Raw genomic sequence first — 24241 nt, forward strand, 5'->3', positions numbered from 1 at the left:
CTGGTATGGTCTACGTAATTAAGCTAAGGAGATATGTCCTAGATTGAAGCTACTACAAGTTGTCTGGAAAACCGTATTATAAGTACTTCACTGTGAAACTGTAGGGAAACTGTAGGTTTCATATGCATTTTCTTGAGTCTAGTACTTGTCAGTATTTCCCTGAATTATTGGATGATAGAAAGGAAGTAAATGTACCCATTTTGCGTTAAAAGGCAAATACAGGGATGACAAACAGTACAAATATATAATGAAGAGTACTGATTAATTAGCAGGGAAGGATGTAGTGCTTGTAGAGTGTAATAAGCCATTCAGACTGGCAGTACTTTGTTGAAGGAGAGAGGGAAGCAAATGCCGTTCCAGGATGTATACGTAGGAGTGCCTGTATCCAAATCATGGTGAAATACTGTTTCTGTGTTTGACGATGTTAGGACCTCACATGGAGTACTGTACTTGCAGAAGTACATTAACCATTAAAAGAACTAAAAAGGAACATGGGTTTTGCAAAGACATCCCAGAAGAGCAGGGCGGAAGAACTGGAGCTGCTTTCCTCTGGGAACGAGTACAATGCTGTGCCTCATGAGTGCAAAAGGAGAGCAAGAAGAAAAGCTGTTCTTTGTCCTCTGGGAAGGGATAAGATCTTCATGATGTTTTTAGAAGGTTGGAGGGACTTTTAGGAGGTTTAGAAGGATTTTTAGAAGGTTGGAGGGACTTTTGGTAAATATGGTCAGACACTGGCATAGGTTCCTCAGGGAGGTTGTGTAAATTACGTCTGTCCTGGGTCCCAGAGCCAATAATGATGTTACCAAGTAGATGATGGCTTCTGCATTCTGCAGAAGTGAAGGCTCAGCAGGAGCCAGGGACTACCATCCAGGAGATGGAGGCAGCTGCTAGCCTCTCTTGAAAACGAGGTATCTCTTTGCTAGGGATAATTTCCTGTTTCCTGCAAAATTCTTAATGAACAAATTAACATCTAATTTGGAAAAGAAGAATACAGCTTGATGCACAGCCTTTGGGCCGAAGAATTCTCATTTCTCATAAAACACGGAGAACAAAAGCCCTGTAATGAGGTGGAATTACAGTGATTTTAATCAGTATAGAATTTGTGTGTATATATGAAATAGGCTAATATTTGTATTAGCATGTTGTCTTCTCAATATAACATTATATACGCATGTAACAAAATTACGAAGATTGGCATTTTCTCATTCAAGATGTATTTATTTTCAATTTGTTTTGACTATAGCTCTCTCAAGTCATATTTCGGTGCTCGACTAAGGTCCAACTCTTGCTTTCTTAATCCTTGTCCTAGGGATGACAAGGCTGGAGTGTTGTGGAATTTCATCAGTGCTGTTTGAATTGGCCTGGTAAAGATTGCATTACAATGTCTGCTGCTGGAACTGAACGCAAAGCTGCTTTGGTGTAGTTGATGCTGTAAAGAGATGAGAGAGCGGAGCTGAAAGCCAGCTACTTCTGTGGCACTGCCTAGAGAGGCTTTGCCACTCAAGTCCTTTCCCTTCTTGTAAGGAAAAGGGAAAGTCTAGTTTTGTGCTGAAAGTATGGTACTTAGTGATTATACCCTAAAACCAGTTGCTTATGCTGTGACTAACTTTATAAGATCTGTTCAGGAGAAGAATATAACCCTTTCTTTTGAATTTCTCTTATGATTTTATTGTATTTGCATGTCAAGTATGGTGCATGCTCCCACCAATGGGTTTATAAGACTAGATGAAAAAGCCATTCCACGTGTAGCAAGTCTGAATTTAACGAATAAAAAGAAACTTAATGCAGTCTGAATGATTACAGTGTTAGAAGAACTACTTAATATTGTCAAGTGTACGGATGCTAGAACTGAAATCGTAACATTTTAAGGCAAGTAAAGAAGGCAGCATTACTGAGTGTGGGGTGATGCATTCTGAGTTTAGAACCTACCTGAAAGGGAGTCTTGGAAACTCTAAAGTTTTATGTCTTACTATTTTGGCGCTCTCTAAGGATCCAATCACTTGTCAGGCAGAAAGGAAAGTCTGCCTGTAAGACTTCAGTGATACAATTTGTATTTTTATACCAAATGTAGTTCTTATAAAAATCCCTTCCTCAAAAAATAAACTGGTGGGTTTTCCCTGGTATTTGGTACCATTTCCATTTTGTCAGGTGAAGAACCAGCTGTCAGGCACAACCTTATACCAATGGTGCCAAGTCCTACTCGCATCGGGCAGTGCTGCTGCTCTTTGGTAGTGCTGGGGAGTCTGGTGTAGGCACTTGACTTGTGAGGCCTGGTCTCTTCACAGAACCAAGCAAATCTGAAAGTTTCTGCTGACTTTATTGGTGATGTAAACTGACTTTGCAACCTTTGGAAGTGGAAGGAGGAGGGCAGCAGCTTGCCTGGTGTCCTGTGGTTTTTTTGTGGGACGTGACAAGGCTGGGTGTGCAAGGGCAGTATAGCCATGTCGGAGATGGCAGCCTTTCCTGCTTTGCTTCCTCCCGTCACCCCACCACTGGCAAACTATGGTTTTGGTTGTGCAGTGCAGCCCTGGCACTGGGGCCACACTTGAACCGCTCAGGGACCACAGGGTAACTGCTGTGGGCCTGGGGAACTTGGTTGCTTTCTTCAGACACTTAAGTCCATGTTCACTGGTAACCACTTTGAATAGGTCCCTTAATGTATCAGTGCTTTGGTGATATTTTCAGTGAAGTGTTTTTATTGCATTGCTTAAAGCTGAAGAAAAAGTTTTGCAGAGTAAGTGTACACGAATTATTTAGCAAATCTACTTTGAAATTTTGCTGCTCTTCTGAGGTGAGGAACCTTAGGAAAGTACTGTGAGAAGGAATGGTGAAAATGCTTGGTGGAGTTTTATCCTGTAGCTGTAGTATCCGCAACTGGTTGTGCTGTGCTTCTTCTGGGCATCACTCTTAACAGTGTGGTTTTTTGGTGAAAAAAAAATTACAACTTTATCGTTGCATGCAACAGCTGGTTCTTTCACTAGCTTAGGGTCCTAGAATGCTGCTCTGTGTTCAAGGCTCGGGTGATGTGGTTTTTCACCAATGCAGTTGTTAATTTCCTGTACCAGTTACAGCCAGAACATACTGATTCTTGAGATCCTGAAAGGTCAGAGCTTCTGCTTTCTCAATTGCTTTTTGGTGGTTGTTTGGTTTTTTTTTTTCCCCTTCTCATTATTTCTTCAGTGAACCAAAATTTCTGTCGGGAATGGTTGTTGTTTCCTTCCTTCTCCTTTGGATTTGGAAGCACGGATTCTGTGCTTCCAGCTTCTGGTTGTGTTTTTCCAGTCATCTCTGAAAACTGTTGCGGCACGAATTTGTGCTTGTTCCCCTGCTGTCCCAAGGGTGTTTTGGAAGCATTTCTGTATTTGTTGTAAGGAGGCAAAGTTCCCTTTAAGGTGTACAATAGAAAGAATCAGCCTGTATTTAAGTTTTATTGTGTTTAGCAGAGAATAAAATACACACAGCTAAAAATAATTTTGGGAGCATTTGTGATTTTTATGTGGTTTTGTTATGAGACTAATTCTGTATTATTTTTAGAATAACTTGTCTTTACACCATCAAGGCATCTGTGCCTTTCTGTTTGGACAAAGGATCTGTAGATACGTTAGATCTCTGTAGCCTTTTAGTTCATGTTGTGAACTCCTTTCTTTTTCTGGGGGAAAAAAGCTTACTACTGATTCGTCTTTTTCCCAAGTCTCTAAAATAGTATTAATTTTGCTTTTAAACTGAAATTTTGACAGTTAATCACTCTTGGTTTAGTTTGTGTGTGATTATTGCTTTTTATTGCATTTGCGTTTTGCTTTAAAACTACTCAGGAGCTTTTTATTTCAAGTTTATTTTTATATTATTTTCAGTGCACAAAATGTTTTGAAATGGATTTTGTTTTTCCATTTATGGAACAATAAGAATTGTAAGAAGCCTGGAAGATAACAATATATTTTTACTAATAATGTTTTATTAATCTACTTCATTTACAGGAAGTGGTCACCGGTCAAAATTTGCTTACCTCAGCAGAGACAAAAAATTAATGGGCAAAAGTACAGTGTGTAGGTAGGTAGCTATTTTCAGTGCACTTAAGGTTCTTCGAGGAGAACCTTATTCTAAGGGAGTGGGATAGCTATCAAAACGTAATATTTTGCTCTTTAAAATATTCAGGCAGTAGATTCAATGATGAGGTGTAAGGAATTGGCTTTGAAGTATATTAATGTGCTCCCTACTTTTAAGAGATTTTATTAAAAAGTGCCTTGGAATGATGCATATGTGCATTTGTGTCATAGAGAGAAATTGAAACAAGTATATTTACTTTTATATGTGCTTTTAAAAATTTTGCAAATGTTTTTCTTTAAGACTTGTTAACAAAGTGTTCTTTCTGATGGTTTTCCCAAATTTGAACATAACTTACGTAATGTAACTTATAAAGGAATTGGGCACGGGCATCTTTATTTTGTTGACTGTTGGTGTTTTACTACATTCAGTGCATTGAAATGTTGTGCAATAACTGTTACATTTCAGTATATTCTTATCTTTTACAGTATTCTGTAATCATAACAAAAGTTAGTCAAGGTTCCATGATTGTAACTTTGCAGCAGTAGTACCATACAGTGGGTGGGCGAGTTCTGCATTTTGGCATGTGAATAACAATCACATTCATCCCCTTAAAAAAGGAAATAAAATAAATCCTTGATTAAAATTTTCATATTAACGTAGTCTGCTCTGCAAATACATGTTCTTTGGAATCCCTAGTGTTCCTTCAGCTCAAATGGCAAAAGCTAAAAAAATCCCTGAAAACAACTTGGTTTTATTCATACAGAAATATATGTTGTTAATAATTATATAGGATATTTCAGGAAAGCATTGCATTTAATTCAATAAAATCATCTTTGAAGATGGAAGGTTCAATTTCAGGACTGTTTTATTTTATCTTTACATCACTAAAGTAAAAATTCAGTGGCTTTGTTTTTTATTGCAAGTCTCAAACTGTGGTGCTATGTAATGTAGCCAGTTTTTATGGCCTAAAAGTAGAGTAGGAAGGAGGTGACTTTTCTAAATGGGATATTACACCATTTTAAAAGTAAAATTTGTTAAATTCCTGTGAGTTAGGAAGGAATTTCAGCGGACTGCAGGCTGTGGGTTAATTAGAGCCTACAAATTATTGGGGAAAAAAAAATGTGAACGTGTTAAGGAGACATGAAGTTAAAAACATATGAGTTAACTTTGGGCTTTTGCCAAGTAGCATGTTAAAGTAGCATGGACATGTTCCCAGGAACATGTCATGACATGCTTAAGACTCATTAAAATAAGATGAGCAGAAGAGTCAGTAGACCTCAAGAATAGCTTGCTTTTGTGATTACTCTGTTTTACATTTTGGCAATATGTGTTTGAATTTAATGATACACTGCGGAAAGTCCCAGAAGTAATTTTGAAGAGGTTTTCCTTTCATTTATCATGTATTGTTTGTTATGCTCAGTTAGGCTTCAGTTTGAGGATTTAAATGTGAATGTGAACTTTTCTCCTATGCGCTCCTAGCTCTTGTCCCAGAATCCCAGATTGGTTGGGAAAAAGTTATGCTTGGCACAGGTTGGTTTCTTGTTCCTCAGAATAATTTATCAGTGTGTTGCTTTTGCTTCCAAGGCAGTCTTGAGACTGTTTTGGCTTTCCTAGAGCAAAGCTGGGTAAGTAGTTTACCATTAGAGAGCATGCCTTTTCACAAATAGTTTCTGAGAATGATTTTTGTGGCAAAACGTGTTTCTCTTCAGTCTCCCATGTAGTGCTTGAAAGAAGCTGAGATCGGAGCAGCCTGTAGTGTGGGATTACAGTTCCCTGCGCAGGTGAAGGCTCAGCTTTGAGAGCCAACGTTTAAAGTGCAGCAATGGAGTATGCAGACGGGTAACCGTGAGTTTGAGAAGTTGCAGTTCCAGATATCCTTGGTATCAGGAAGACAAAAGCTGTCCTGACTTAATTGCTGTGATAAGGAAGGCAGGTGACTGTTCTTGTTTATGAATTTATTTGTTCTCAACCAGGCAATAGGATCACTTCTTAAAGCCAGAAATCCGTGAGGCAATGCAGACACCGGGGTATGGGGAGTAAAGACTCGTATAGCTTGGGTGCTCCTAGGCATGCGATTCAGGAGTGGCAGTGCAGCCCTGCTTATTTAAATTTGGACTAGATCTGATACTTCATGAAGCAGTACCAGACAGACCTGTTTTGAAATACTGGGTTCACAGATGAAAAGTCATTCATTTATTGAGAGTAATCTTCAGCTCTGTTCTTTTTGAAGTATTGAAATGGGTTTGTCTTGTAAAAGAAACCTGCTTTGGTTGTGCACTTTTCTCTCTCTGTTGTCTCTCTTTTACAGTCTCTAGCACTTTTGATGCCAAGAAATTTTACAGAAACCTCTCACAGAAGACTATATCAATGTCTGTTTTGCTTCCCTTAAAAGTAGGTATTTTAGAATAGAACTTAGAACAGAGGAATGCTTTTGTGAGAATCTTTTCAGATTTGGATTTTTGTTTGTATTAAATCCTTGACACCAGATTCTTGCTTTGAACAAGAACGAAGTAGTTATATTTCAGAGACCCTGATTTAGAGGATATGTCAGTCCCTATGAACATATATGGGGGGAGGGAACAAATTGTAAAATTCTACTTTAATATAAAGTCTAAGACCAATAATAAAAGTTAGTAGTCTTTGCAGAAGGGAACTGGAGAATCCTTGTAGAGAACAGCACGCATGCTGTGCTCTTGATGAGAAGAAATTAGGAAGCATCAATACAGAGCAAAAGATCAGATAAGAAATGTTGGAAGTCGTTAAGTTCCAAGAGGGACTCCTGTCTTTCTCCTTATTAGGCTAAGCCCCAGCTTTTCTTCCTTAGAAATTTGTTGGATCACTATAAATAATTGAGATTTGAAATAATTTTTCCTTTGAAATTTATCAGAATTGTAATAAGAAAGCAAGCTGTTAAACTGGAAAACAATAATAAAAGGAGGAAAATAGAACTGACCAAGGATGCACTTTCTACCCAGAAAGTAAAAAGTCTAAATGGTTTCATTTCAATCTTTTGTGAATTAATCAGACTATAGACTTCACAGGAAGCCCAGAAAAATGAATACACAGAGGATGCAGAATACTTTCTAAGTTCACAGAGCCATAATATACAAAAAATCTTTGTAGAATTACTTTGTTCCAAAATATCCTGGAAAGTAGAAACTTTTAAGTTCTCTTTTAAAGTTTATCTTTTAAAAAAAATTTACAGTTCCTCAGTTTTATCTGCGTAACTAGGGCTATGCATGCCCAAACCAGCTATCTAAGCATTTAATCTAAAGTTTAGCAAATTTATCTTCCTTTAAAAAAAAAAAAAAAAAAAAAGGGCTTCAAATTGTGCATCTTTTCTCTGTATGTTCTTCATGGCTTGCTGACAGATACTTTTCCTTTAGCATTATTTTCTCATAGCACATTTATTACGTGAAGCACAAATTAACTGGCATTGGTCAACATTCTCTTTTTCCAATTGAAATTTTAGACTGAGTGTTAACACTTCATTGAGAGGCATGAAGGTAACAGTAGTTGTTATCTTTTAGGATCTGTGGCTTTATTAAGGTTTTTGTTGTCATTCTTTCCCAGTGAGAAGGCAATTGAGCAGATAAAGGAAAACAGCACAGGCAGGTGCTGCGTGGCAATTTGCACCCTGTGGAGTGAAAGGTGGGGGGGTTGGTGTGATTACCACCCTGCTGTCCCAGCGGTGGTTGTACCCGCTGTAGGGATGGTTGGACGGGGTATGTAGCAAATCCTGTGCGAATTTCAGTATAACCTACCAGGAGTAAATTGGTGGTAGCTCAGTTGATACTTGTATTCTGCAACTTGTCAGCAGCCCTTGGGGAAGGGGCATGATGGAAAAACTTAGGATGGCAGCTGTATCAACCACTCTAGTTCAATCCACCACTGCATGTCGTCAGTTACATGTTATACTTGCTTAATGGTGTCGTCCATCATACAGTGATTCATCCTTTTGGTAAAGTGAATTTGGATAACAGGGTGCTTGCCTTTCTTCATTTCCTAGTACCTTGATCTTCAGATACAGTTTCCTGGCTGTTAAGATACTGTAAATTGAGGCTGTGGCTATTGCATTGTCCTATCCCTACGGTGTGCTGTAATCATGGCTGTAACCATGTAGCAAAGCTGCACCAAGGAGCCGAGTGGCTGAAAACTGGCCAGCCAAGAGCAGGACTGTGATGGTAGACTTCACTGCTGTGAAACCTTATGCCTGGTGAAAATCCTGCTCCGTGATGATTCACACTGTAGTGAATCTTTAATTACAAAAAAAACCCCCAAGTCTTCCTATGCAGCCCCTTACTGTAACAACTGTCCAGTGAATGTGTAGAGGGCTCCTCTCTGTCACCTCAAAATCCAAAAACCTTGCTTACCATCAAATTTTTGTAACTGCAGCCTGTAGTGGATCATGGTTATGTGTTTGTATTCTTCCCTCCTGACTTGCTGTCACTTATAAACTGATTTTAGAGTATCCTAAACAATATTCCTATTCTCAAAGAACTTTAAGGTTGCTTTCTACCAACCATCAGTAGTATATCTATTTTCCCTTGTTGTGCTTTCAAAGCTTTCATTAGATACTTAGTTTATTGAGTTGTGTAGACCTTTCTTTGCAGCTGCTTAACAAAATTCTGGTCAGTACTTCAGAAGCAGTGAGTGCTTCAGAAGCAGTGAGTGCTAATGGATTCTCCCTTCCAGGAATCTCCAATTTTGGAGGCAAATGGTTTGTCTGCAACAGAATTTGCTTGATAACTGTTTAAGTTCAGATTCCTAAAAAATCATTTGTGACTGAATTTTTTTTCTACATTTCACTTCGATGTGGGTGATCCAGCAATCTTGTCAATTGCAGATGGTTAATAAGCAGAAAGATTTTTTGGTTAATAAGCAGAAAGCTTTCGATGTATGATATATATCCAGTCACTGTAAGGAATATATGTTTTTGGCTCTTTTATTCTTACCTGTATACATTAAAAGCATTGCTGTTTCTAAACTAGCTTTTTGAAGATAAACTCTGGGCAGACCTAGAAACACATATTTTTTTGTGCGTGGCTAGGTTTTGGAAGTTGTGAATTGTGCACAGTGCTGCTCTGTAGGCTGTTTACGTACGCTGCCTTCAGGAACGTTTTTTCTTTGTAGCAATAAGCATTTTGATAACTTCTCTTTTAAAATGGGGGAAAGAGTTAACAAGAGTGGTAAAGAATACATTTATTTAACAGTGCAGTAAAAAAAGCTTATGGTACCGCAGAGATTCAGAAACCATTTTTTAAAAATGATGACAGTGATGAAGGAGACCAAACACAAAGAATACTTCAGTATTTGTAAATGCTTTTGCCATTTGTAGTTTTTGAGAGCTAATTATTGTACACTTCCTGTCATTGAAAGAGAGCTGTACTATGTGGGTGATGTTTTGTTTAATTTAAGAATAGTTACATATTTATGTAACTTGTAATTGTCTCCAGTTATCCAGTATATAGGTTCATGATGAAATGTATCACCCTTCATATTCTCACCAGCCTGATGCTCAGAGAAAGATGTATTCATGCCTTTAAAGTATTCATTTGGATTTTGATTGCAAATCTTATTTTTTTTAAATATTTAATATATAGATAAATGTTCTTTGAAATTTATTTTACATTTACATTACCACAAAGTGTGGTAAAGAAATTAGTCTTTCTCTATCTTTCCTGAACAAGATTTAATGCTGGAACGATGTGTCTTTTTAAAAGCAAAACTTTAAGAGTCCTGCTTCAAGATTGTGCAGGGTGGGGGAGGGCAGGAAAGGGATTGTATCACTCAAGAAGCAAGAACTTCTTCCAGGACTTGGCTGACCCTGAGAAGACTTGAAAGAATTTGGCATCAGATTGTGGTGTAATGATTTAAATCCCTATATTTTCCCCATCTGCAGTACTGGTAAAATGGGTTCAGACTGAAACTGATTTGAGTGTTTTGCTATTACAACTCTAGATGAAAGCCTAGTAATGCTGCTGGTCAGGATAACTTTTGAATCTTACGAAAGCAGCTGTAGGAGAAGAAAAACTGAAAGTTGAGGTATTGCATTTGCAAGCACTTCACCAGCTACAAAACTTTCATTGTGAGCAAGACTTCAGCAAGCAAGCTGAAGATTGAGTAGTCCCATTTTCAGTAAAAATATGCTTTTATTTTCTAATGAGAATAGAATAGTGGGAAGTAATGCCCTGTTGCTTGTTCTACCAGGCTGTTGAGGCGCTAAACATTGCCGTCCTGTCTTGGAGCTCTAAATACATACAACTGTTTTCTGAGAAACTGTGAGGAAGGTATGAGATGGAGGGGACCATCCCGTGTCTGGGACTTGGGCCAGGTCTAAGCAACATTTGCAGTCTGAGCTTAGACTGCCAATTTGAGGTACCACTATTTTAAAATGTTGTGGCATAAAGTTTGTCACTTCAAAGGGGAATTACTTTAAAATGAAAAATGACATGTTATTTCAGTTTCTGATATTTGAACAAAGTTTACAGTACATATTGAGCCAAAGTTTTACAATATGGCAGTCTGACTGAAGTCCACCTGCTTAAATGAGAGCGTGCATAGCTAGATTAATTCATTTTTTGGCAACCTTAATGGAGAACAGAATGATTGAAGAGGTTTAAATTAAACGTGTGGAAGATTAGTATAGTGGAAAGGCATGATAGGTGCATTTACTGCTTTCTTAGTTTTAGTTGGTGATTGTATTTGTGATAGCATGGTAGGGATCTCGGAGTCTGTAATTTATCTTTTCCAGTGTGAAATAGTATCTAACTCTAAAAATTCTTTATTAATATCAATTAACACTTAAATAATAAAAAATTAATGAAGAATTGCAGTTCAGCAATTTAAATAATTCTGGTACTTTTACATTAGCTTTCAAATAAATTCAGTTATTCTTTTTTTTTTTTTTTTTAAGACTGGTTGTGTCCTTGTTCTTTAGATATGATGTAGAAACATCAAAGTTGTTTTGTCATGCTTTATTTTATGGCTGAACCCAGTACAGCTGTAATCACAACATAGCCTGGCTGCGTAGTCAGAAGGTTACAAGAAACAGGCCCTGGAATATTTTGAGAAACATGCTTCCTAAAGCGTCTTAAGGCTTTAATTTAAAAAAATAATAAATAAATAACCAAAGGATAAAAGTCTTTAGTTTTAACTTTGCATTTTTGCATTTGCCCTGAAGTATGTTTAAGTATGTTTTAGGAGGACACACTAAAAAGCCATACATGAATTTAATTTCAACCTGTCTGTGCTCTTGGGAAATGTTTCTGCTTTTGCAGAACGTACCATTAGACTGGAGAAGGAGAGTCACTGAGAAGCAAGTATGCTGCCAGGAAGTTGTGGCAGCTCGTAAATATTTCTTTCTCTTCAAGGATTCAATATATTAAACATACTTAATGTTTTGAATTTTCCAGTTGTATTTTAAGGTAAGACAAGATGTTTGATGTGCTGTATGTGCAGAATGAATTTTTTGGATATTCTCAGCTATTTCTATTTTTAGAATACCCCTGGAAAAAAAAAAGAAACTCAAACGAAAAGGAGCCCTGTATTTCTTAAAATTCAAGATAAAGTAAAAATAGTGTTATTACCTCTTCCTTGAGGATGCTTCAAACAAATGGTCAGCAGCTTACATTAAATACTGTATTGTGTGAACGTGCTGTTAGATAAATCTTTAAAAATTAGTTGTGCTCTTTTTCAGTTGTCCTCTATCTTGTGATCCCTAAACAAAAAAAAAACCAACAACATACCTTCCCCCTCTCCCACCCCCGCAAAAGTTAGAGTAGAAGTGGGTCTAGTACTCATTTACCTAATGTCAACAAACTCCATCCGACTAATGAAAGAAGAAAAAAAAGATTTCTGTTGCTACTCCATTAATCATGATCTGCATATGACTGTATAGTGCTTAGTTGCAGGAAATGCTTGGGAAAACAGGGCTTATTTAAAATACAATGTTTTAGATTAACCAAACATGAAAGTTTTGGCTGTATCTAGGAAGGAATAGGTAGGCAGTGCTGCTGTCTTAAAAAGTTAGTGGAATCAGTCCTTATGAAAAGAAAAAAGAAGATAACTCAGTTTTCCTGGAAAGAGGAGCCTGTTCAAAATCAACGTGGAAACGTCCCTGCTGGAGCAATGCTTACCCTCCTTTTATCCAAAGCACAGATGCAGATATCTGGCCTCCTGGCCGAGAGTCCCAGCTGAAAGCAAATAAAAAGTCAAAGGAGTCCTACTCTTTTTTGATCTTTTATTCTTCTCCCACAATAGAAGAGATTTGATGTGATGAAAATATCTAAATCCTGAGATCATGAACCAAATTTGAATTACCTCAGAGTTTGTTTTTTCACCTCAGTTTATAAGCTTTATGTCCCTGTCTGATATATAGTGCAAAAGTTTTTAAATGGTAAATGACCTAACAAAAGATAGTGTCCAGTGAGCAGATACAGACTACCTGATAGTTATTGCAATGTACATCATCTAATACGGCTTAATATTTTACAGAAGTACAGATCTAGAAAGGTTATCAATGGGCATTTTTGGCTTCAACTGAATTGGTGTGTACGAGCTGTTAAGAAATATTGCTTGAAGAGTACGTAAGGTAGTGACTCTACAGAGAAAGCTGGAGGACACTTAGCAGATGAAACGATATCGCCTTGCCTTAGATGTGATATAAGGGACCACATCAAGATTAAGAGAAAGGGAAAAAACACTCTCCCAACGATAGAGTATGCATGTGGTCGTCTTACTGGCTCACTGACAAGCGTGTCGACGCCATCCTCCTAACGCTGCTGGAGAGTCGCTTCTCAGCTGCGCTATCAGCAACCATCTTCCCTTGCCTGTGAGGCCCAGCGGACCTTCATGTTTCCGACTCACCCACTCCCGTCCCCGTGCTACCACCCCCTGCCCTGCCAGGATCCTTGCTGCTGGTGGTCTTCAATTTTGCATCCCCTGGACGGATAAAGCCTCCCAAAGACCTTTGGGAGTGTTGTTTTCTCTTTCCTCGCCACCAGCTTTCCTTGTAAAAGTTTCTGATTTGGCAAATGCAAAAAATTCAGCAAAGGTTTTGAAGCAGTGGGATGCAGTTTACATGTGAATTAAAAGGCTTTAAATTGTACAAAATGAGTAAGATGTTTGGCTATCAGTACACAAGCTGTTGTTTTAGTGTGCCACATTTATTTAAGGCTATTTTATTTTAGCTATGTCTTACCATTTAGGAGGCTTAAGTATATACATTTTTTTAAAGTATAATGTCACACTAGGCTGGTGTGTAACTAAATGTGTAGATGTTTTAAAAAGAGGGAGCTTAATGAAGCTTGCAAATGAATTTGTAGACTAACACATGGTTGTCTGTTGTGAAGTACCAAAAAGTAGACCCTTTGTTTGCAACGATGTTGGCAATCAAATACATATCTGTCCTCCACACGGGCAAATGGCCTTTCTGGCTTTCAGTAAGTGGTAGCAGGCAGTTGGCTTGCAGAACAGTTAGGGACTCTTTCCTGGGAGGAGTATCAGCTATTAACATACCAGTTACAATGGTCATAATTCAGAAAAATGGTTGCCACCTTATTTCAGTGTAAAATAAGGTTTGCATGTTACTCCGCCAAGGGTTTTCTTTTGTTTTTATAACTTCTTAGGGGACTCATCAACATAAAAGGTTTCTGAGATGCTCGTTATTAATGAAACCTTTATATCATTTCTGTAATACTGGGAGCAGTTATCTCTGCCTCACAAGTGGGACCTTAGTGAGAACAGTTGGCTGGCTTGGGCTAGATTAGGACCTGGTTTGTTCTCCAGGTTAAGCTCTGTTGGTCCATGTGTGCATCATCTGAGTTGTCTGTCGTTTGTGGAAAAAGGTGTTGAGTGGCTAGGAGTGATACCAAGCATCAGAGGTGGCAAAGTATGTCATGTTGATACTGAAGCTGTAACACTTGGTAGAGAAGAAATATTTTAGCATAGCAGATCTCTTGATTGTGAAGCTGAAGTCCGACCTGCTTAAACTTACTTAGTTAACTTCCTGTTCTAATTGCTATTAAAAAATATACATTTTGTGAATGTGTGATGACTATTGAATACCAATGAAGAATGAAAACCTGTTAAAAGTTTTTTGTCTTTTTTTTTCTTTTTCCCTTAAGTTGTTCTGAGCTTTTCATCAAAAGTCACACTTAATTTCTTTGCATTTGTCCTGTTTGGGGATTCTATGAATTAAGATGCTAGAATTCCAAACCTGGTTTACTGCCTGCCTGTCTGATTATCACTTAACCTGCTTAATTCTCTTTATAGGAGTGCATTTATGTCCCTTGCGGATCTTTTCTGTGCTGTATGCCCATACACGTATCATGGAACATATACTAGTAAAAGAACTGACCTGTTTTGGTGCATTCTAGCAGAGGGAGAGTACAGTAAAGAGAGACTTGATAGTGCCAGTATCCTACAGCAGACTGACATTTCCCTGTTGAAATCCCCTGTTCTCTGTTGCTTATACAAATTGCAACAGTTTTTTCAGGTTGAAATTTCTTGTTCCCTATATCTGCTTCGCCTCATTGTCTTGCACCCCTCCTTGAATTTTCAGCTGAAATTACTTAAATTATAACTAGTTCTACAACTTATTTCATACAGAAATGAGTTTCTAGAGTAGGAAGTGCAAATTTTTTTAACTGATGGCTTTTTTGTCACTATTTCCTTTTTTGCCTCCATGAGAAATGCATAGAATCTGCCACAGTTCAAAGTCTTTGAGAAGAACAATTTGCATGTGTTCAGTATGACTTTATGGGTTCATTTCTCCACTTACCTGATCCAGCTTTCAGACTGCACATACATCATGTGAGTTTGGCCATATGCACAATTTGCTGCAGCAGAATACTGCTGAACACAGAAATTGCATTTTTATCAATTTGCTCTGAGTATTGCAACATTTAAGAAAATGCTGAATTCCAACTTACTTCTCTGGGGACTGGAGGGAATGATAGGATTTTATTACTTCTGAAGAACTTAGTGCAGTAGCTGATTTCCTAATCTTTTAAAGCTGGGCTTTACCATTGTATATGCCCTATTAAGGAACTCTCTAGAGTGCATCTGACTAAATCTAGAATTTCTAACTGGGTGAAGTGCCTTTTTATTTATTTTATTAAAAAACCACACCGCAAAGCAACAAAAAAGGCAAGCCCAGGCATGAAATTGGAGATAAAATTCAAATAGATTAACTTGCTGAATTAGAGGATATCTTATTCTAATTTGTTATGAAAGTGTAATTTCTGAAATACAGCAAAACTTGTTTTGTCTACAACAAAATACTCAGAAGCACTAATGCAGTCCATATGGCCAATTGCAATGTTGTTCAATTGCAAAATCAATTTTTAGTTAAAACTGCAAGTAGTTTTCAACCAGTGGATTTCTGAATTACCTAATGGGATGTGTGGAAGGTTATCAAACAAAAGAAGGTAGGAAGTTGTCATTCTGATATCTTCCAATGGCAATTTTTCCTATGGTTGAGGTGCAAAGTAGTGGTCAAGAGAAACTCACAGAATAAACTTTTGAGGAGCCAGGAGAAGTGCCACTGTAGTAATAGTTTTATTATGAGAATATTTGAAGCAAATTTCATTATCTTTCCAGAACGGAATTTTGGTTTTTTGCTTATTTATTTACAAACTTGGCAGCTGAATTTTGCCTTTCTAAGACCGACCCATTTCCATATTAACCAAATACCAGTTTTCATAGACAGGTTTACTGTAATAGTTACTAGAAATGCAAGTTTGCATGTCTGTTATTTTATGTGCTTCTTTGCTTGTTTGTTGGGTTTTAATTTGGTTTCCCATGACAACATAGGTACTTCAGAAGCTTGTTTGGTTTCTGAACTTAATTTTGGTTGTCTGGCTTCTTAGAGTAACTGATTTCTTCCCAAAAGACAATCAGTAAATAAATGTGATACACACAGGTAGTGTATGTGTAGCTGATAATTGTCTTGATGGATCATCAACTGAGAACATACTTTAAAAGTTACTTTTTGTGTACAAATTGAACTAGTTTCTTTTTTTAAAAAATACTATGGCTGAGGAGTGTCTTAAGTAGGTAACAGGGGTATGCCAGTACATCAGTTATTTTCAAGATTCTTGCTGTTGTTCGCTGCATGCATACTTAAAATTGTACTGAATTTAAAAGTATGAGCCAACATATGGCCCCCTAAAGTTACTGGCATGATTGTCACTTCTTTCTAAAATGCAGTCACCTTTCATGGTGAAACCTTAGAGTTGAAGGGCATTGCACAGCCAAACTTATTGCATTTTACAATAGAAGGTCAGAAATCCTATGTTAAGTTAAATCTAAACACACTCTTAGTCTTCAGTGGACTCTAAATACTACACATGACTGGAAGCATCAAGAAGAGAGAAAGTGGGTAAATATACTCACATTTTGGATAGGCTCTTAAAGGTGATATATTGGTTTTGTTTTTTTTTCTTATTATTGAATAAATAATATTATTTATAATATTATCAGTTAAGTAATAGTTGTTCCTGATCAACAAAATCCTTAAACCATGTCTTTGACAGATAATCCAGCTGCGTGTTTTACAGTATGTGTGTGGGTATGCATATGTGTGTTGTTAGTCATTGCCATGTCTACAATGGACATGCTCCTGCTTCTCCTCAGGTCACATCACTAAATAAGGTGGAATGCATCTGGCTGCTTCTTGGCTTCTCCCCACAGCTGCTTTAGATGGAGTGCTAGTTTGTTTGCTGTTTTGGTCACTTTTGCAGATCCCTTGCTGCCTTTCTCATCTTTGAAATGTCTTTCTTGTGTGTGTTTGGATTCTGTTGAATGGCGTGTCTGAAGATTATTTCCCAAGTGAGTACATCTCATTGATCAGACCCATAAGAGGCGTCCACACAGCTTAGTGCAAAGTCATATTCCCAACCACTATTGCTTTCTCACATCTTCCATATCTTGTGCCTGTGATTAGTAGGAGTAGAACCTGCAAGAATCTGCCCCAGGATGGGCACGGTGTCAACCATGCTATGAAACCAAATGGAGCTTCTTGTAATCTCAATTTTCAAGTTTAGCTTTAGTAATTTCAATGTTGGCTTATTTTTATTTTAATGTAGGATAGTTTTTCTTGTTCCTTCTGTGCTGTTTTATTTCAGGAGTGTTTTAAAATGTTCATTTTGTAATAGTTAAGGTTTAAAACAGTTAGCATGTAGATCTTGGTCAGGAGAAGTTCTGTGGCTTTTCTGTGACTTGTTTGATGTTAGGGACTGCACTTACCTGACATAGTTTGCTTTTGTAGATACTTTGGATACGCAGGTATGTTACCTTATGTGAAAACATTGATTTGTAACAGAAAAGAAAAACAGAGAAAATTATTAACTTTGCTTAGTAAGACCTAAACAGCAACACCAGAAGCCTTAGTATATAGATGGGTGGAAGCTCTGTAACATCAGACTGAGATTACAACTTCTTATTGCTCTCACGTAATGATAGTGGGCATGTTGACAAATACCATAGTCATTGGAGAAGCAGGAAAGGGAAGATACTGCTAAAATTCCTGAAGGGGTTTCTTTTTTTAAACGTGTATTACTGTGTATAGTTTTCAGCTCTCATAAAGATTTTGAGTTTAATCAGTTGTAATGCAATGATCGATTTTTCTGCTCTCTGCAAAATTAAAAATATTCATTCTCCAGGGAGATTTTATAGTATCCTCTCAGTTTAGAGTTGGCTATGTTAATGTCGTGAGTTGAGCTCTCCTTGGGCACTACCTATAGTAGTATTGCAAAACAGAAACATAATTAGTTTTCATATTTTAATACTATAATTTGCTTCAGGCTGTTAAACTAATTTAATATACAATCATAGCATCGCTTTGTAAGTGATTATAGAGAAGATCTTTTTGCAGCTTAAGACGACAAAGTTTCTAATAATTTTTCCTTAACAAATTCTGCGTCAATAATGTATTTTCAGTTATTGCTAACAAACAAGTTTTTGTGTGCTGAAGTATGCTATATTGCAGTGTATCTTGTAATGAGAAGGATTTTTCTTGAAATCTGTTGTGGGGTTTTTTTTTTTCAATTTTTTTAAAAATAAGTATTGTTGGTTGTCATGTGTTATATACTCAGCTGAAGAGTAAAGGTCAATGACCACAGCAAACTGCCTATTAGATGCTTCAAGTTCTTAACATTTGTACGGTGCTTTTAGTTCCCCCGTAGTGGTGTTTGTTAGCAAATGTTCCACAGAAGTATTTAAAGGTCTTTTCGGGTGTGGGACTGCATTTTGCTTGGTTGACGTTAACTTAAAGTTCTGAGCAAATCTGATTTTTAAACATGATGTGCTTGTGCTTTGAAAGAAGCGCTTGTGCTCGTCTGATCTGAATTGGGCGTGGTTTGTGGCAGGATGGCTGGTTAGTTCTCTGAACTCCATCCTAACATGTAACTCCTTCCCTTTCTTTCCTCTGTTACCACGAATATTTTCTAATATTTGTATATTTGTACATGGGTCTACCAGTGGGAGTTGTAAGTACTTTTGCAATATTATGCTAAAGCATGAATTGACAGAAGTGCACCTTTTTTACATTTTTAATGAATGGTTACACTACCAGTGTGTCTTGTGCAACAGAGGGCTGAGTTCCCACAGTAGAACAGGACAAGTAGTTACAGGATTAGGAGAGGGATCTGTATGAAATTAGGCTGACTAGACAGGAATTCTTTACTTAATAAAATTGCCATGGAACTGTAGTACCACTTCTGTGAGATTGTGTTGGCATAAGTGTGTGTGTGTGTGTGTGTGTATATAGGTATATATGTATGAATGAGGGACTTAAATACAAGAGCTGATTTCTACCTTTCACCTCATCAGTCTAGACCCTGCAAAGGTACAAAACCTCAGGTCACTGTTACTTTCCAGAGGGTTTAAAATGTATTTATAAGTGCTACATGAACTTTGCTGTATTTACTTTTGTAGCTGATTGGACACTGATCTATCAGTCTAGGAAAAAGGAGCTGCAGTCTTTGTGCATGAGGTTTCCTGGTGGCTTCTTGTCCTGAGAAATAAGCAACAAAGTTCCATCTGCAGATCTGCCCGCATTTGGCACAGCCCCAGATATTCTCATACCTTCTTACAAATAGTACTGCAGCAGTGTTTTTTCAATATATGTGCATATGCTTGTAGCATGACTGACTAATGAATATGTTAGTGAATACTGGAATAAGTTAATGTGGATAGGAGGATGCCTACTGCTAACGTGGCAACCATCTGACACTGTCATTATGTAAACCTGCTGTAATATTATAGAAGTCTGCATGGGGATAGGTGCTCTGATTCAGAAGTTTGCCAGCGGTTTACTGTCACGGGCAATTGCTGGGAAGTAGATAAATTGGCTGCTGGTGGTTAGCCTAAGAACAAGCAAGAAGTAAGCAGCCTGGCCACAGCAGCTGCAGCTTCGTCTCTAAGCCCAGTTCCTGCCCTTTCAGTGACTGGTCTTTATCGTGCTGTTAGTTTTGTAACAAGGCTGCATAGCAGCATGAATTGCAACGCCACATTTCTCTGTTGTGATCTGTGCTGTGGTTCACCCTGAGTGGCAGTTCTTTCTAGTGAAGTGAAATCCTGTTAGGGGTGCAGGCAGCTGCCAGAATGCCCTCCAGCGCCTGTACCACTTCCCTGGGTGGAAGCGTGGACAGCTTGAGCACATGACTGCTTCACTTGGCAGCATTGAATGACACAGAATCACTTACAAAAATGCTGCTGTGAAGAAGTGTCAGTCTCTGCAAAAAGTTTCTGAAGATCTTCAGAGCAGTCGAGTGCAGCGATGCAGCTGGGTTGCAGACAGGGCTCCTCCGGCCTTCTCCTCTTCCCCTGCACCTGCAGCCTGCAATGCACTGCTCTGCTCTCTGGGGTTCATCAGCACAGTCCTGTTAGGTATCGTGTAGAAATATGGGTTGCCGATAAAAATATCGATACTTAATCTATCTAATTATTAAAAGTTTTCTTCATTTCTTTTTTAATAACGATGCTCTTGTAAGATTCCATATTAATATCAGTCTTCAGGGCATAATCTTGATTAGTTTTTGGGCCACTGTCTTACACAATTATCAATACAGAAAATAATCTTTTAGACAATTTAAATTTAGTGGAGAGTGTTTAAAGTATCTTTCAGCTTGTCAGACTTAATATTTGGACATACTAGCTTTCTTGCAGCAGCTTTAAACATACATTTTGAGACTGAAAGCTCTGACCTTACCCCACTGATTCAGAAATCTTTATATGGTGCGTGTGTAGCCAGCCATCTATAAGCCTTTGTGGAAATAAGATCAAAAGCTACAGGGTCAAAGACAAAATCGTTTTTTCCCCTTACATAGTTCCTGTACTGTAGCTCATGGTCAGGTATTACATTAGTACAGCATGGTGTATGCTTCAGTGACTTGCTTTCTATCACATCATCAGAATAACAAAATTTAATTGTATCACAAGAGAAGGTTATACGGCAAAAAAAGTTCTTCTCTTATCCCAGGTTATTGTTAAAGGAGCACCAAAAAATTCCTCGCGACTTATGAGAAGCTGCCTTTTACCTTCTCAAGAGCAGTAGTTGGTTGAGATGCTCAGCTTCTCCTCATTGCTCAGGACAGCTTCACCAAAGCATTTCAGTATCCTTTTTACAGCAGTTAAAGGCAACTGCTCATCTCTCTGCACTTTACTCAGGCAGAGCAAAGGACAAGATAATCCCCTTAGCCTGTTAAATGCTCCATCCCATCTGGTAGGTGATAATTGCATTGTAAGGGGATTAGCACAGCGGGATATGCTTATAGTGTAATGAAAGCTTCACTACAAGTGTGAAAGTCAACTGAATGCGTTCGAGCAGTTTGGGACATTACATTTTACATTTTTGTAAATATCATAAAATACAAGTTTCATCTGGAGAAGGTGTGCATGCCTTTACATGCCTTCACATGCGTGTAACAGATTATAAATTTGTTTTGAGGCATCGGTAGTCTAAATATCTGAAACCCTCTTGTAGGAGTAGCAGAATAGGTTTTCATTTAGCTGAATGTTTTAGGGCAATTCTGTGATTATAGCTGTATGAAATGCATCCCAAGTGTTGACTTTACTTTTACTCAAAACTCCTAGGACTTTGAAATCATGGCGTTAAGTTGTTGCTAGTATAGCAACAGCATGTTATTAAACACTGCCTAGAAATCTTCGTCAGTAAAGGTGAAATTTGAATAAGCAACCCTGAGGAATATCAGAGTAATTTTGTGTCAGTAGGGATAAGAGGATTTCAAGCTGAAAGTAACTCTTCTTGCAGCCAACCAGAATAAATGTTTTGAAATTTCAGTTTCAAGCATGAGTGTAAGGTAGTGCAAAATGACTCTTTAAAAAAAATATTTTTAAATGGTCCTTTTTTTTTTTTTTTTTAAGTTCAGCTAATGGTGTTGGTAGTGAAGATAGTAAATCTTAGGGCTCAGAGCATTTCATAAGCTGTGACTTAGTTTCCTTACCTTTCAAGATGTTAAAGATCCGTTTGAAGGTATGTTATGTAGGGTGGTAGCTGAGGGTTGATTACCATCCTGTTGGTTGCACTCTTCAGTCTCCCCGTGTGGTACAAGAAACTGGGCGAGTTGCTCAGTGGTGACCAGTATGTGCTGTTTTGCGGGTTTGAACATTAACCTGTTAGGTTAAAACAGGGCTTGGTTAGCCCACACTGCGTTGTGATAGTGTTTCGTAGCCAGATAGATTAGGAATTTAACAGAGGTGTGTGTATTTTTACATAAATAAGAGAGTCAGGTGTATAAATATGCACTGCATACGGTAGATGCTTTAGCGATGTTGTATGACCTTGCTGCAGGATTAAATTTTCTAATTAAGGTTCTGTGACCAACTGTGTGGTTGCTGTTTCTTCAGTCACCAGTTCCTGACTTAGCAGCTCGCGCTGTGTGTGTGTGTGTGTGTGTGTGTGTGCGTGTGCGCGCGCGCCTCTGGGAGTAACGGCAAAATAAAATCTAGTGGTTTTTTATGGGCTGTCTGCAGTAACTTTGCCAGTCTGTGATGAGGTTGTTGAGTGGGGTTAAGCTCAACCTTCTCTTACTTAATCATGACTCTGAGTGCACAGGGTCAAGTAGAAAGCTGCTTTTCCAAAGTTGTGGTGATGAGACATGGGAGTGATTTTACAGATTTTTTTTTTTCCCCCTTCCGTTTTTTTGTTATTGTTATTTCTTATAAGGTGGCTGAGCTCTAAAGAACATTCCTTAATTTTCTTCTTTTAGATGGAAAGTGTTTACCTGAGGAGAGGAAAATTTGAGAAATTTGCTGTTTTGTTATCTGACATTCTGTAATTTTAAATAAACCTGAATGAAAGGTCATGAGACTCAAAAAAACCAATCAACAAATGAACACCCCTCCAAAAAACAAAGCGTGTCCTCTCTCCTTACCCCAATCCTTTCTGAAATACGAGTTTCCGTCAGATGAAAATCCCACTTGGAAGAACCATTATGTTGGCAATATACAGAAAATATTTTTAAAGGTTTTTTTTTAACAATCCTTACATATATTTAAAATATATACTATTATAAGTATGTAGCAAACCAAATCATATATGGTATATAATCGTTTTTCTTCTTATTTAGGTGACAAACAGCATGTTTGGTGCTTCAAGGAAGAAGTTTGTAGAGGGGGTTGATGGTGACTACCATGATGAAAACATGTACTACAGCCAATCATCGATGTTCCCACATCGGTCAGAAAAAGATGTAAGTTGAATAAGCTTATTTTTTCCCCTTTCAATAGGGAGATAGTTTCAACTGTGTGAAATATATGTGAGGAAGGGCTTCACTTAGCTTTAAGCTGTGAATGACAGTGTTTTCAGTGGCAAGTGCTTTAGTTCTAGTGAGTTTATACATGTAAACTTCAGTCACATGCTTGTCAGGGTTTTATTTTTTCATCTTTAAGAATTGTATTTGTAACTTAAATTGGGTTATTGATTATATCTGGTGTTTACGTGTTGTGTCTACAGTGATTCTGTCATGGTTTTGCATTTTACATCTTCAACCGTTTTTCGTTTCTGAAAATGCCTTGTGCAGCTTGTTTGTCTGCTCAAATATTCTACTTCCCATTTGTAATGACACAAAGTTACAAACCCAACCATTCTTAAACATTTTTTCCCTTGATAATGCATTATTGTATGTTAGACCTGCATTAGCATTACTGAAGCCAGTAAAGTATTTCACTTTTATATGGAGTGGCTTGTAGAAATATATGGAAGACTGAAAGCATGACTTGAGGTTTATATCACCTGAAGGTCAGTAATATCATCTCGTGACAGGCTGGCATTTAATATGTGTAAGCAACGTATATGCTAGACTTTCTTTTTAATCTAAAAAAAAAAAAAAATTCCCTTCAGACTTTCAGAAAGGTGTCATTGCTTCAAGTCTGCCTCCATGACTGTCCAGAAATACAGTTGTTTAATAGCAGATGTGAACATAGTCTTGATAGACCTTGACCTATGTAAACATAAATATTTCCTATAGACTCTTAGTTAGTTGAATTTTAATCCAGATTTTCAAAGGTAGAAGGAAATAGGTTTAGAGTAGAAGGCTTTTTAAAACAAAACAAAACAAAAATGCTTAAATGCAGCTCTCCAATTCAGTTTCATAAGTTATTTTGATGAGAAATTTCAGATGAGCTGGCAAAGGATTAAAATGTACTACAGTGTAAAGAAAATTAAATAGGCTGCTCTTTTCTGATTACGTATGTGCACATACCACAGATGCACGCAGGCACAATGGAATATTTGTAGTGTTGAACATATTTTCCTTTCTGTGAGCACTGAGAGGTAGACACTATTTCTCCAAAGTGATTCTTAGATATTAAATACCCACTTTTAGATTTGATGCACTGAGGGAGAGCAATTATTATGGTGCAGTAAGAAAGGTAAAGTGAGATGAATGCTATGCTGTACAGTGTACACAATGAAAGCTGATGCTTGGCACGTTGTTGACACAATGAATGAGTGTTTTAGTTGCCTACTCTTTCTGTAGGCAATGTTGCAGAAGTGGATCTTAGAATGGGACTTCAAGAGAAGGAAGGTGGGTGTTCCAGACACCAGGAATGACAAATGAGAAATCGTGAAAGCTTGTGGGAGAAGTGGCCAAAATGGGGCATAGAAGCTGCTGTAGTTGGCAGAAGAGTGATGTCGTTCCGACAGGAAATGGAAGAGTGATTTTTGCAA

General features: G+C 37.7%; 1 protein-coding gene across 5 annotated transcripts in view; it reads left to right on the plus strand.

The window, feature by feature from the left end:
- Positions 1-24241, plus strand: part of CNOT2 (CCR4-NOT transcription complex subunit 2) — a 92218-nt gene that overhangs the window by 29616 nt on the left and 38361 nt on the right. For 3 of the 5 annotated variants that reach the window (XR_012673577.1, XM_075149857.1, XM_075149846.1), the window contains exon 2: positions 22641-22763. Coding sequence is in view for 4 of the 5 variants with exons in the window: in XM_075149857.1 (XP_075005958.1) it covers positions 22653-22763 (111 nt within the window). In the remaining variant the exon portion in view is untranslated. Of the gene's footprint in view, positions 1-3974; positions 4048-22640; positions 22764-24050; positions 24099-24241 lie in introns of all 5 variants that reach the window. The other 2 variants (XM_075149837.1, XM_075149871.1) reach the window with 2 other exon arrangements.

Source organism: Calonectris borealis, chromosome 1, assembly GCF_964195595.1.
Source record: "Calonectris borealis chromosome 1, bCalBor7.hap1.2, whole genome shotgun sequence".
Taxonomy (NCBI): domain Eukaryota; kingdom Metazoa; phylum Chordata; class Aves; order Procellariiformes; family Procellariidae; genus Calonectris; species Calonectris borealis.